The sequence below is a fragment of the Astyanax mexicanus genome, chromosome 23 (genome assembly GCF_023375975.1).
Source record: "Astyanax mexicanus isolate ESR-SI-001 chromosome 23, AstMex3_surface, whole genome shotgun sequence".
Lineage (NCBI taxonomy): Eukaryota > Metazoa > Chordata > Actinopteri > Characiformes > Acestrorhamphidae > Astyanax > Astyanax mexicanus.
Genome location: NC_064430.1, coordinates 29362292 through 29377448, shown reverse-complemented (window position 1 = coordinate 29377448; position 15157 = coordinate 29362292). Strand labels below are relative to the sequence as shown.

Sequence of the window (15157 nt, the reverse complement as noted above, 5' to 3'; positions counted from 1 at the left end):
ATCAAAGCAACACCTTAAAATATATTAAGGCAACTCCATACCATCAACCTGGCATATCAAAGCAACCACCTAGCAAGCACATGACAACACCATAGCAACCACTTGGCAAAAACCTAAGATACCATGGCAACTAATTGGGGAATCATAGCACTCACCTAGAAACACCTTGTAACAACCCAAGAATCGTCCAGTTCGTCACTCATCTCGTGGCTATTCAATTAAACACTTTATGTTAAAAAGTTTACATCAAATTGTTCAACAAAGTGTCCTTACTTCAATATAATAATTACTCAAACAATCAGTAAAAAAAAAAAAACTGTAAGCGTTTGTTTAAAGGAACCGATATTTCATACACGTAGTTGATGCATAGAAATGTTGCCAGAAATACTGACTTTCGGTAAAACAGAGGCCTGTGTGTTACAGAGAAACAGTGTGTTTGTGTGAGAGAGAGAGAGAGTGAGAGAGTGTGTGTGAGAGAGAGAGAAAGTGTGTGTGTGAGAGTGAGATAAAGTGAGAGTGACAGAGTAAGTGTTTTAGAGAGAGAGAGACAGAGTATGTGTCAAATAGTGAGAGTGTGTAAGAAAGAGAAAGTGTGTGTGTGTGAAAGAGAGAGAGAAAGAGAGAGTGTGTGTGGGAGAGAGTGAGTGTGTAAGAGAGAGAAAGAGAGAGAGTGTGTGTGTAAGAGAGAGAAAGAGAGAGAGTGTGTGTGTGTGTGTGTGAGTGTGTAAGAGGGAGAAAGAGAGAGAGTGTGTGTGGGAGAGAGTGAGTGTGTAAGAGAGAGAAAGAGAGAGAGTGTGTGTGTGTGTGTGAGAGTGTGTAAGAGGGAGAAATAGAGTGTATGCGAGAGAGTGAGTGTGTAAGTGGGCGAGACAGAGAGTGTGTGTAAAAGAGAGTGAGATAAAAGAGAGTATGTGTGAGAGAGTGTGTAAGAGGGAGAGACAGAGAGAAAGTATGTGTGAGAGAGAGTGAGTGTAAGAGGGACAGAGAGAGACAGAAAGTGTGAAAGAGGGAAAATAACTGAAGTGAAAAGTAAAAGAGAGTGTGAGACAGAGTGTGTGTGAGAGAGTAAGAGAGAGAAAGAAAAAGAGTGTCAAAATAGTGTGTAAAAAGAGAAAGTGTGAATGAGAGTGAGTGTGAAAGAGGGAGAAAGAGAGAGAGTGTAAAATGAGAGTGAGAGAGAGAAAAAGAGTGTGTGCAAGAGTGACAGTGTGTGTAAGACAGAGAGAAAAAGAGAGTGATAGTGTGTATGTGAGAGAGAACAAGAGAAAGTGTGTTTGTAAAAAAAGAGAGTGAGTGTGTGAGAAAGTGAATGAGTATATGTGAGAGAGAACGACTGTGTGTAAGAGAGTTTGTGTAAGAAAGAGTGTGTGTGTGAGAGAGAGAGAGAGAGAGAGAGAGAGAACCCTGGAGAGGAAACTCCAGTCATTCAGTCAGCTCACAGCTTAATTAAGCAGCTTTCAGCAGCACAATGCTAATGCTAATGCTACACTTCCTCTCACAGTAACACTGGGGTTATTAAACCTGCTGTGAATTACACTGCTCTGGCATTCGGCTGGTTGGCTGTGTGTGTGTGTGTGTGTGTGTGTGTGATACTGGCAGCAGGAGAAGTCCGGTGCAGTGTGTTTTGCCCTTCTCTCCACTGGTCCCTGGTGGCCCCGCAGGGCCCTGGGGTCCAATAAGCGTCCATCTGCAGACAGCCCTCTACACACGCTTCACTGAGCAAGCAGCCGAGGCAGTGTGTGTGTGTGTGTGTGTGTGTGTTTATGCCAGGAGTGTCTGACTGAAGCTGCACACACTCCATCATCTCAGAGCCTTGGGGAGTAAACCCCAAAACACACACACACACACACACACACACACACACACACACACACACACACACACACACACACAGGTTGGTTTTACTGTGTATGTACATGCAGTTATTACACATGTATTATATGTATTTGTATTTATATGTAATCCTAATATATGACAAAAATATTTTCATGATATGGCCCATATATGTCATATTTAAGTAAAACAGAATGGCAGAAGGTCAGTGATGAATCCTGCTTTCACCAGAAGGTCTGGTGTCATGGTGTGGGATCTAATTTCTTACGTTGCCAGACCGCCTTAATCAGGGGTGTCCAAACTACGGCCCGCGGGCCATTTGCGGCCCGTTTCCTTTTTTGGAGCGGCCCGCAAGGAAATTTAGAAATAGAATGAACGTTGGGCCGCTGTTAAGCAGGTTTTTATAATGTGAGATTCAAAGTTTAAACGCTAGGTGTCAGAAACGAGCCAAAGAGTCTAAAAGCGGGGAGGGTGTGCATTTCTAGCGCAGAAAAAGGGGCCAAAGAGTCTAAAAGTGGAGAGAGTGAGCATTTCTAGCGCAGAAAACAGGCTAAAGAGTCTAAAAGCGGAGAGAGTGCGCATTTCTGGCGCAGAAAAACAGACCAAAGAGTCTAAAAGCGGAGAGGGAGCGCATTTCTAGAGCAGAAAAACGGGGCGAAGAGTCTAAAAGCGGAGAGAGTGCGCATTTCTAGTGCAGAAAATCGGGCCAAAGAGTCTAAAAGAGGAGAGGGTGCGCATTTCTAGCGCAGAAAAAGGGGCCAAAAGAGTCTAAAAGTGGAGAGAGTGCGCAGTTCTAGCGCAGAAAAACGGGCCAAAGAGCTGGTAGATGTTAATACTGTGCACTCCTCCATCTTTCACTTGAGGATGCCCCACAGGTACTCAGTCTACCACCACTCCGTCATATATACATACAGCTCTGGAAAAAAATAAGAGACCACTTCATTTTATAAATCAGTTTCTCTGATTTTGCTATTTATAGGTTTATGTTTGAGTAAAATAAACATTTTTGTTGTATTCTATAAACTACACACATTTTTTTTTCAAATTCCAAATAAAAATATTGCCATTTAGAGCATTTAATGGCTGAAATAAAATATAAATAAAAAAGATGCAGAGCCTTCAGAACTCAAATAATGCAAAGAAAACAAGTTCATATTCATAAAGTTTTAAGAGTTCACAAATCAATATTTGATGAATTAACCCTGGTTTTTAATCACAGTTTTTTTATGCATCTTGGCATCATGTTCTCCTCCACCAGTCTTACACACTGCTTTTGGATAACTTTATGCTGCTTTACTCCTGGAGCAAAAATTCAAGCAGTTCAATTTGGTGGTTTGATGGCTTGTGATCATCCATCTTCATCCAATAAACTTACTGGAGAAGTTAAGGAGGGTGGGGGTGATGCACTGTATAACTCACTACATAACTCTAGCAGGGTATTTGTGAGGGAGCAGCATTAGATGATAGCAGAATTCTGTAACTTTTGATGGGGAATGTTCTTTACTGTCAGCGCCAACTCTCAAACCTCCCGCCACACTTCACTCAACACACTGCCCCCCACCCCCCCATATACCAACCCCCCCCCCCCACCCCCGCCTGCCGGACCAGTGCCATCTCTCTCTTCCCAGCACATCATCCTGCTGCAGCCGAGCCCAGATAAATCAATACACTGCTCTCTTAATCAGCTCTCCAGCGCCCACGGCCCGGCTCTCTCCAACCCTGACACTACTGACCACTCACTGTACACCCCCCCCCCCCCACCCACACCGTTACTACACCCCACCCCCGTCCAGAACTGCCACTCTCACAGTTTGTGGTGATTTATTACACAGTAAGCAGCACTGCCCACTCCCAGTCTGGTACAGTATGTATACACACACACACATACACACACACACACGAAGAAGAGACAGGATGAGAAAAGAAGTGAGACGTGTCGAGAGGAAATTAGAAGAAAGATGTCAAGAAAGATCAAAGAGAAGATCAGAGAGAGGGACACTGAAAAGTACAGAAGAAGATAAATAAGGAGACAGTAAAACTGACAGAAGATAAGATAAGACGGAAGTTGAGAAAAACAGAAGATTTAGAGAACAGAGGAGAAAAAAGACAATATAAGTGGGGGTATGAGACAAAAAAAAAAAAGAGTATGGAAAAATAAAAAAAATAGCAAACAGAGACAAAGAAGAGAAAAGAGAGGAAAAAGAAAAAAAGGGTGTGGATAAGAGAGATGAGAAGTGAGGATAAAATGGAAAGAAAGATAAAAGAAGAGACAAAAGAAGAGAACACTGGAGAAGAGAAGAGGGGGAAAAGAAGTGATAAGAAGAAAAGACTAAAAAAGAAAGAAAAGATGGCAAGAGAGAACAGGAAAAAGGGAGGAAAAAAGTGATAAAGAGGTGTAGAAACAAAGTAAAGAGAAGAAAATAGATAATAAAACCTAAGAGAATATTGGTGAGATGAAATAAGACAAAAGTGGAGAATAATTGTGATCAAAAGACAAGATTGGTGGAGGAAAAAAGAAGAGACAAGAAAAGAAAATAGTAGAACAGGAAAGAGAAGAGAGGATATATAAGGAGACAATAGACGGAAGAAATAATAGAGAGAAAAGAGGAGAAGAATTTGTATATGAAGAGAGAGAATCTGAGAAGATGAAACAACTAAGAGGAGAGAAAAAGATGAAAAGAAAGTAAAGTGAACAGAAGCAAGGAGACAAGATAAAAAGAGAAGAATACAGCAGAGAAGAAAGACAGTAAACGTGTATAGGAGATGAGAAGAAAATGACAGAAGAGAAAGAAAAGAGATAAATCTCACAATAAAACGAGACAGGATGAGAATTTAGAATGTAGAGAAAATTTTAAAAGAGATCAAAGAGAAGACCAGAGAGAGAAACAGAAGGAAGGTGGGAGGGAAAATGCCCAAATAATATAAGACAAACAATGAGAAAAAATGGAGAGAAGAAAACAGAAAAGAAAAAAACAAAAACATGAAACGAAAGAAAAAAAAGGTGAACAGATAAAAATAATAGAAAAGCAATGATATGGAAAAATGATAAAAGGTTGTAGAGAAGAGGGATGAGAAATAAGGATAAAAGAGAAAGAAAAAAGAGAAAGAAGACAAGACTGGAGAAGATATGAGGAGAAAAGAGAAAAGATGAGAAGAGAGAATAGTAAAAAAGAAAAGAAAACAGAATATAGAAAAACAGAGATGAGAGCAGAAGAGAAAGTAGGAGGATTGTGAGAAGATGACAAGATTGGTAGAAGAAAAGAGAACAGAAGTAATAGAAATAGAACAGAAAAGAAAGAGAAAATAAAAGAAAAGAAGAGACATTGGAATGATTGATGAGCAGAGAACAATAAAGAAGATGAAAGAATTGAGAGAACAGAAGAGAAAAAAGATGAGAACAGATCAGATGAGAAGACAAAAAAAGAAGAGAAAAAAGAAGATAAAAAGAGAAGAGGAAGACGATAAGAGAGAGAAAAGGTGTGAAAAAAGGAGAAAATAAAAAGAGGAGATTAATAAAGATGAATGCAACACATGGTAATATAATTTGTTTTTTTTTATTAATTTATTAAAAATATATATTTCTTGTATGAAAATCTTCACATTTCTGATTGCTCCCGTTTTTTTTTTTTTTTTTTGGTTACATTTTTTAAGTAAATCAGACACTTAATCACAGTTGATTGATCTTGTTTGATGTGGATATCTGACGATGCTTTCAGTTTCAGCTCCTGCGGGTGGAGGTCGCCCTCGTGTCCGTCACTGTGGAGAGGTGGAGCTTCCTCTGATGAGTGTGAAACCTGGTTAAATATCTCTCACACTGCAGCTCACACACCACCTGCTCCCCACCGCTTAACGAGCCACCTGACCGTCACCTCACCCTGCAGCTGCGGCTGCGGCGGCGGCAGCGGCACACACCGGTCAGACCGGCACTTTATTCCCCTCAGCTTCGCGGTGCTCTAATGGGAACACTGGTGTGAGAACAGTATTAACACTAATTTTACTGTAATTAGCTGTGAATTCTGGACCAGTGATGCACATTTCACCACACTGTTGAATTTAACTTGAAATTTTAATAGTACAATGGCATGCCCCATGCCAAAAGTCATGGGACAGCAGTATCTAAAGTGATCAGTGGAAGTCTTCCTTAGGGGCCACACTTAAATGTTAAAGGTGTCCTTCCACTAAAAATCCCATTTTTTCTTGTTCTTTGTGAAATACTATGGGTTTATCTGAGTTATGGGTTTATCTAACTGTTCCTCAACCTCCATTGTCTGCAGTAGCTAGTAAAAGTCGAAATAAGTTCTCTAAATAATTTTTACATTGACTTCCATTGAAAGATTTAAGGTTTTTGAATTCTCCTGTAAAGCTGCATTTTGGTATAATTTAGGCTATAATTTTGGACAAAGATTTAAAAATAATATTTTTAAAGGTTTATCACAGATATGTTTTACAAAAATTGTTCTTTTAAAGCAGGGGTCGGCAATTAAATTAGGCAGTGGGCCGGATATGTTCCAAGCCATTATGTGGCAGCCCACAAGAAAAAAATAAATAAATCAGTTTTGGAAAATTAATTGTAATGGGATGGAGAGCTACTAATTAGACTGGCAGCTCTCCAGCCCAGAGGGTTGTTGAACCCAATTGCAGAACAGCTGATCTTAAAGCAGGTAAAACCCAAAAGGAAAGGAAAAAACTAAAAATAAACACAACACTCCTCACGCGGGATTTAACCTGTGTCGTCAGGACCCCGGCTGGTGAATTGGGACACGACCGGGGGAAAAAAAAAAAAACGCCCTTATAAGGAGATGAAGAGCCCAAGAATGGGTGGAAAAACGAGAAACGGCAGAAAATAAAGTCACGCCGAGCGCGACAGAGAGAGAGAGACAGGGGAGGAATGTAAATAAAAGTTTGCAAGAGAAGCTTTTTATTTATTTATTTTTTGTATGATTGTTCATTATAGTTTCATGCTGCGGGCCACCTCTTGCCGAACCCTGTTTTAGAGCATCACATATTATCCCTTTTTGAAACCTTCATGTCTTTGAAATTTCATGTAAATTATTTTAATGTTAATGCAGTTGTATCGCCTGCAATCAGTCTGTGTTCAATTTAATCAGAATAAGAAACTTTAACCCTTCAATCACCTGATAAATCAGGAAAAGCACTGAAATCAGTGCAGGTGATTCAACAGCACTGTAGGAATCACTGAGTTAAAGGCTATATTTACCTTTATAATACTTTAGATTTACTTTAACATATTTACTGTTAAAACAGTGACTCAATTAATCATTAACTCAAATCAAAGTGTTATCCTTAGATTCTTAATGACTTAATGAATGATCATTCCTCAATAAATCACAATAAATCACCCTATACCTTCAGATATTACCCAGCATCCTATTTGTACTTCTACTTAATTAACACTGAAGCTCCAGTGAGAAACCACACAAAGGAACTTCCAACTGCGTTAATGTCTTCACCTGGAACACTGTGTAAATGGACTGAATTAAGAATGGGCTTAATCCAGTGTGATTTATTCCCTCTGATTATCCTGGAGCATGAAGAACTCTGAGCTGTAGAACTTCTGCAGGTGTTGGACTTTAAAAGCTGATCCAGGATGAGTTCTTCTGCCTCCATCTCCATCCCAGGCTCTGAGCGCTTCCCTCAGAGCTGATCCCAGAGCAGCGAGTCCTCAGCTGGGGAAGAACTGATGCAGCAGGTCCTTCTTATTCACCTTCCCCATCTGATTTCTGGGCATGTCCTTCACCACGATCAGATCCATGGGGATGGTGTAGGGGGCCATGTGCTCTCTGTGAGATCAGAACACACAGTATTCAGTATGAATCTGTCATTTTTTTTTTCTGTACTTTTTACAGGCTTGGATTATAAACCCAGTATGAATTTACAGTGTGTGCAGTTTCTAAAGTCAGACAGTAATGATTGTGGAGCGATTTTAATCCATTATGAATCTGCAGTGCGAGTAATTTTTACAGTCGGACTACAATAACTGTGAAGTAAATTTACAGTGTGTGTGGTTTCAACAGTCTTACAGTAATGATTGTTGAGTAACTTTAATCCAGTATGAATTTACAGTGTGTGCAGTTTCTACAGTCTGACAGTAATACATTTGTAGTACATTTAATCCAGCATGAATTTGCAGTGTGTGTAATGTTTACAGTCAGACTACAATAACTGAGAAGTGATTTAATCCAGTATGAATCTGCAATGTGAGCATTTTTACAGTCAGACTACAATAACTCTGAAGTAATTACTAGTATGTATAAATTTGCAGTGTGTGTAGTTTCAACAGTCTTACAGCAAACATTTGGAGTAACTTTAATCCAGTATGAATTTACAGTATGTGTAGTTTTAACAGTCAGACTGTAATGATTGTGGAGCGATTTTAATCCAGTATGAATCTGCAGTGTATCTGGTTTCAACATTCTGACAGTAATACATTCGAAGTGACTTTAATCCAGTACGAATTTACAGTATGTATACTTTCTAATGTCAGACAGTAATGATTGTTGAGTGTTTTTAATCCAGTATGAATTTACAGTGTGTGCAATTCCTACAGTTGTACTACAATAAATGTGAAGTGATTTAATCCAGCATGAATTTACAGTATGTGTAGTTTTAACAGTCAGATAGTAATGACTGTGGAGCGATTTAAATCCAGTATGAATTTACAGTGTATAGGGTTTCAATATTCTGACAGTAATACACTTGGAGTAACTTTAATCCAGTATGAATAATAGCTGCGGTCCAATCTGAAGGGAGCTGCCCAACTAGGCAGCATTTTCAGGCAGCATAGGCGCGCTCCCGAGAAAAGGACTGTCCCATTCGGAAGGTAGAATGTGCTGCCTACCTGGGCAGCTGCCTAATTTTACCCCGATTCTAAAGGCAGCGTGAGATGTATCCTTCACGGCGAAGGCAATCCCATGATGCATTTCCAGCGCTCAGATTTAAAAACATGGCGGACGGAGCCGGCACTGCGAGGGAGTTTCTGTACAAATGTAAGTAAATTTCTCCTGTATTTCCACTGTATTTTATCAAACTAGCATATTTTAGACTGCTTTAAGTTGTTTTCCAGTGTTTTCACCTGTACTTTATTTAATGTAAGACCTGACCGGCGGAAGCTACCATTAGCTTATCGCGCTAATTTACTGGGTAAGCTAAAACGTATCTAGCCAACTTACAGAGTACCAAATGCGGCTGCAGCGCTGAGGAAACCCCCGCTAGGAAACAAAGAGACCCTGGCCATCCAGTATAAAAAGTTTTAACTGTTTTAAGTCACTGTTACATATAACGGAGTGATTTAATGTGTAAATAATTTAATTGTTAGAGGGAATAACTAGATTTACCTGTAACTCAGTGATTTAATGTGTAAATAGTTTAATTGTTAGAGGGAATAACTGTAGATTAACCTGTAACTCAGTGATTTAATGTGTAAATAATTTAATTGTTAGAGGGAATAACTAGATTTACCTGTAATTCAGTTGTTTAATGTGTAAATAATTTAATTGTTAGAGGGAATAACTGTAGATTAACCTGTAACTCAGTGATTTAATGTGTAAATAATTTAATTGTTAGAGGGAATAACTGTAGATTAACCTGTAACTCAGTGATTTAATGTGTAAATAGTGGAATTATGAGCGTGTTCTCCATAAACCGCTGTTACTAATTCAGATTATTTTGTCCACAGGGATGAACGCGGGCCGGGGAAGGTGAACTCTGGTCAGACCGGCTGGAGGCAGCGTTAGCTCTCTTTATGAAGGTTTTTTTTCTTTGAATTTAATAAAGTTTTCTTTCTTAACATTATTATTTTTGCTTGGTGTGTTTTTATTTTCACTATGCTTATTGTAGTATCACATCTCAACTAGTGGGTATGGGTACATTTTAAAATTTAAAGTTTATGAATCATGTTATGTTTGTGTTTTATGCAACTAAAAGGTAAAGATAAATTAGCTGACTGTGTATGAATGTACTATTGTGTGAAACGTAGCTTAGTTTGATTATTTAGCTCTGATGGCTCATACAAAATATTTATTATATTATGGTTTCATTACTCATGCATTTCTACAAAGCATCTAATCGAAAATAAATTAAATACATAAATAAAACTGACCATACTCTGAGTATGAAGTGAGGAAAAGTGTATAATTAAAGTAAATCTTGAATATTTAAGTTTATTTGTAATATTTGGATGAGTAAAAGAGAAATAGCTGCCGCTACATTGAGAATTTTCCCGAGGTAAGTGATCATTAACTTAAGTTATTTGTAAACAGCTCAGGAGCACAGTGCGCTAAACGTGATGCTGTATGCTGACTCCAGAGCGTGTCCCGAAAGCGCTGCCTTATAAGATCCCTTGTGGGTGAAAATGCTGCCGAGCGAGGGAGCTGCCTTTGAAGGCAATGACTACCTAGGCAGCTCCCTTCAGATTGGACCGCAGCTATACAGTATGTGTACTTCTAATGTCAGACAGTAATGACTGTGGAGTGATTCATTGCTCCACATGGTGGCGCTATACTATATAAATGAATAGAGTAAACCTGCGGTAAAACTGACACCAATGTATCCATAATTTCTGATATTTGATTATTATTGTTATTGTTATTTTATTCTCTTCAGTAACACAGATGTTGTGTAATATCGTATAGAATAGTAATATACTGAGTATCACACAATTACAGTATCGAGACATCATCGTTATTGTGGCAAACGTATCATGATATTATCGTTTTTATCATATCGTGAGCTGTGGCATTTTTTGAGGAGGACTTTGAGGAGATGGATTTAAGACATTTCAACACAAATGAACTCTTTTAAAGACCTCTGACACTCTGTATATACACTAAACAACACACTGTGATGCCAATTAGAATTAGTCACACAGACACACACACAAAACAAATAAACAAATTAATCACAGTACATCCCCCCACATCTTTACTCCAGTAGTGTGCAGAATTCTACAGAATGCTTCCAGACACGCACAATTCCATTAATTTAATAAACAATGAAATCAGGCTGAAATAAAACAAATACTGAAGCCGAGCGGCGCGGCGTGTGGTAATTAAATGTTGGGGTGTTTGTAGACGCTGCTGCTGCAGCTGCTGTGGAAAGTCCTGGAGCGTTTTGTTTTTTTTATTATCTGTTTTGTGAAGATTTTGTTGTGTTTACTGCTTCAGCATCCCTTCCAGCGAGGTATCAGAGTGTTAATCGCATTATTCTTCTTCTCTTCTTCTTTTATCTATCTTCTCTATTCTCTCTCTCTCTCTCTTTCTCTATTGTCACTCCGCCCACTTCACCCACCCATTATTCTAATTCTGCACTGATTTTGGATTGTGTGTTGATCTGCTGTTTGGGGGGTTTCTGTATCCATTGTGTGAGTGTGTGTTTGTGTGTGTGTGTGTGTGTGTATATGTGTGTGTGTGTGTGTGTGTGTGTGTGTGTGTGCGTGCGTATGTGGTGACTGTGTCTGTTAGGGCCCATCATCTCGTGTGTGTGTGCTGTGTATGACATGTAAAGAGTGACATATATGAAGAATGACAGCTGGAGCCGGGGCACTGAGGAGTGAGCATTCTGTGTGTGTGTGTGTGTGTGTGTGTATATGTGTGTGTGTGTGTGTGTGTGTGTGTGTGCGTGCGTATGTGGTGACTGTGTCTGTTAGGGCCCATCATCTCGTGTGTGTGTGCTGTGTATGTGTATATGTGTGTGTGTGTGTGTGTGTGTGCGTGCGTATGTGGTGACTGTGTCTGTTAGGGCCCATCATCTCGTGTGTGTGTGCTGTGTATGACATGTAAAGAGTGACATATATGAAGAATGACAGCTGGAGCCGGGGCACTGAGGAGTGAGCATTCTGTGTGTGTGTGTGTGTGTGTTGCTCTACCTCAGGCTGTGCTGGCAGGGCAAGGACAAGTCAGCACCAAATGCACGCAAACACACACACACACACACGACACCAGCAAGGCACGGTTATGCTGCTAACACCCCCGCAGCATATGGAGCGAAGCTAACACTAACACACACAAATGTGCAATAAAATACATGAGCGAGAGAGAGAGAGAGAGAGAGAGAGAGAGAGAGAGAGAGAGAGAAAGGAAGAGAAAAAGAAAGGAAGAAAGAAAGAAAGAACAAGTGAGAGTTAAAAGTTGATAGAGTGAGAAAGTGTGGAATGAAAAAAGAGTGCAGCAGTGAGAGAGAGAGAGTGAGAGTGAGGGGTGAAGAGACAGAGAGAGGTAGAGGGGTAGAGAAAGAGAGATGGATGAAAGAAAGAAAGCAGGATGAGAGAGATATGAGTAGAGAGAGTGAGGAGGGTGAAAGAGGTGAAAATAAGAGATAGAAAGTATGAGAAAAGAGGAAGAGGGGCGAGTGGGATATAGGTAGAATTTGGGGCAGAGAGAGATGGAGACAGAGAAAGAGAGAGGGAGAGAGAGAGAGAGAAAAGAGAGAAAGGGAGAAAGAGTGAGTGGTAGATAGTAGATAGAAAGGAATTAAAGGAAGTGTGCATAAAATGTAATAGAAAGAAAGTATGAAAGAAAGAAAGAACAAGTGAGAGTTAAAAGTTAATAGAGTGAGAGAGTGAGGAATGAGAAAAAGTACAGCAGTGAGAGAGAGAGAGAGAGAGAGAGAGAGAAGGGTGAAGAGACAGAGAGGTAGAGGGATAGAGAGAGAGATGGATGAAAGAAAGAAAGCAGGATGAGAGAGATATGAGTGGAAAGAGTGAGGAGAGTGAGAAAGGTGAAAATAAGAGAGAGAAAGTAAGAGAAAAGAGGAAGAGGGTGAGTGGGATATAGGCAGAATTTGGGGCAGAGAGAGAGAGAGATGCAGTAAAGGGATATGTGTCTTCTGACAGTTTTTGTTTTCAGGGCAAAACTAATGCGAGTGACATTAAAGATAAAAAAAAAAGGTGAGAAGAGAAAAAAAAAACAGCCATATCACTCAACCATCATCCCCCTCTCTCTCTCTCTCTCTCACACACACACACACACGCCAGTGTGAAGATTTCTTTATTACTTTATTACTTATTTTAGCTTTATGAAATTGCAAATTATCATACTTAGGTCTGTGGTGTAAGAGATACTGAACATTATACAACAGTTAGTTCGACCTCACAATCTGATTGGTTGAGAAGTGTTCTAGCCGTGATGATATTTGTGATAACATCACAACCTTCTCACACTAAACCTGTATCACTCCGCCGACATGTTGCAGAGTAACGGCATATACACACAGGACAGCTTAGAATCATCAACTCCACTGGCACCCGCAGCAGCGTTAGCTTAGCACAGGCTAGCGCTCAGCTGCGGCACGCTCCCCCGCAGCGCTGACTTTTGTGGAAATAAGGGGGAAAAAATGCTCGGCTAATGCGGTCTGACAGCCAGAACGCTAACCAGCCAGGCTAGGCTAGGCTAAGCTAAGTTAATGCTGAGCTAAAGCAAGCTACGCTAACTTAACCACAGTCCAGCCAGCTAGCTAAAACCAACACAATCCAGCAAAACAAGCAGAAATGCTCAAAAAAAGCGCAGCTTTCACCTGAAGACGACTCCACAGAGCAGGAGAGGAGAGTATTAGCGTTATTTCACGCTCCTAACATTACCATCTTCACTTCTTCCCAATTTTGATTTCAAGCTACCGTTCGTGGTGTTAGTCTGTATGAACCATGCACTGTTTTGTAGTTAAGTTACATTTCTGTTACAGTTGTGGTGGAACTACTTTTTGGCGGAAGGCACAGTTAGTCGTAGGCGATATGTATCGTTTGCGAAATTATCGTGAATGTTGATTTGACTATGTGTAATTTTGTAATATCGATTTTTTTTTTTTTTTTTTTTTTAATCGCCAAAAATTAATAAACTGCATCGTATTTTAAGGCTGTTATTTATATATTTATACATATACATAATGTAAGTAAAAGCAACTGATTAACTAAACTCAGAGTGCGTTGTGTATAAAGTAGAGACCTGCACCCGCTGGACCCAATACATAGTAGTGCAGCGCAGGGCAAATTTTGAAAGCTCATTGGCGGGTGAGGCAGACGGAAAGTCTCGGAAAGCTAACCTTAGCTGCTCTTCCTTTCGTTGTGCTGGTTCTGGTTAAGCTGGTGCTTTGCCAGTCGTTACATTGTTGTTTGTTTATTTCTTTGTTTCTGGGTGATTTATTGTATTTGGTGTCGTCGCCCAGACGCAGTTTATTTACTTTATTATTTACTTATTTATTGTTTTCCTACTTTTGTGTGACGTTTTTATTTTTCATCTTTTGCAATTCGTTAGATTATAGTTTCATTAGTATTTTGGGTTTAGTTTAGTTTGTTTGTTTTCTAATTTTATTTGTTTTTGCGATTTATTATTCATTTATTTTCCTTAAAGAGAGGGCCTTGGCCTGTGTCTTGTGTCTTGGCCTGCAGGCCCTGTTTGCTTTCAGTTGTGTTTGCTTTATTGTGGCGTTTATTTGTTTGGGTCTGTAGGTGGGTTTTGTTTAGTTACTTCTTTTTTTTAGTTCTAATTGTTTACTTTTTAGTTTGTTTTGTGTAAGAATTTATTTGTTATTTTGGTTAAATATTTCTGTTTATTTGAATATTTTGTCATTGCAGCTAGCTTAGTGATGTGTTCAGCTAAGTACATCACTTTTAATTCCTCAAGCCAATGACAAGAACTGCCTTGAGCAGTAACGCGAACGTCGGAATCATGCGGGAATTGCGGGCGGGAGTGGGACTGAAAATCATATTTTTTTGCGGGAGCAGGACTGGAAATGCTGTCCCGCGCAGGTCTCTAGTATTAACACGCCCTGTCCCGCCGGCGGGCCAGAAAAATATCATAATTCATATCTGGCTGTGTTTGAGTAAGTATAGGCTCAATATAGACACCCAATATGCCATTTTAAAGCTAAGAATCTCTACTTTTCAGTCACATTTAGCTGTATTTCGTTTTAGAGCTGAAAGCGTGCGCTAGACGGTCCGGTTTGTGATAAAAACACGCTCTTTGATCCGCCCGGGGTACCTGCAGAACACCCCCCACACCCAAACAGAGCGAATCAGCACCTACCTGAGAGCACTGGCTTCAGAATCCACCCAACCATCAGAAAATCCATCAATCCAGTCCCCAATAATCCCCATTTATGTCTGAGAAGCGCTCTTATAAATCCGACGCAGATTAAAACTATTGGAAACTCCAGCGCTGTGTTCTGAGACTTTCCCTTTGTTCTGGAGCGATCAAACTGCGCATGCGTGTTACCATGGTAGCTGGGCAGACTGAGAGCCCCCCTCTGCCCCCCTACATTCTGTCAGCCAATCAGGTGGCGAGTTATGTGGGACAGAGGTGAAGCCCGCTCTGAA

The 15157-nt window shown here is 40.0% G+C and overlaps 1 protein-coding gene across 1 annotated transcript in view; it reads right to left on the bottom strand.

Annotated features, from left to right (window-relative positions):
• Nucleotides 1-6745: 6745 nt before the first annotated feature.
• The window catches only part of acsf3 (acyl-CoA synthetase family member 3), a 69351-nt gene continuing 60939 nt past the window's right edge, over nucleotides 6746-15157 (bottom strand). The window contains exon 10 of the mRNA XM_022665155.2: nucleotides 6746-7634. Within this exon, the coding sequence (XP_022520876.2) occupies nucleotides 7517-7634 (118 nt within the window). The 3' untranslated portion in view covers nucleotides 6746-7516. The remainder of the gene's footprint in view (nucleotides 7635-15157) is intronic.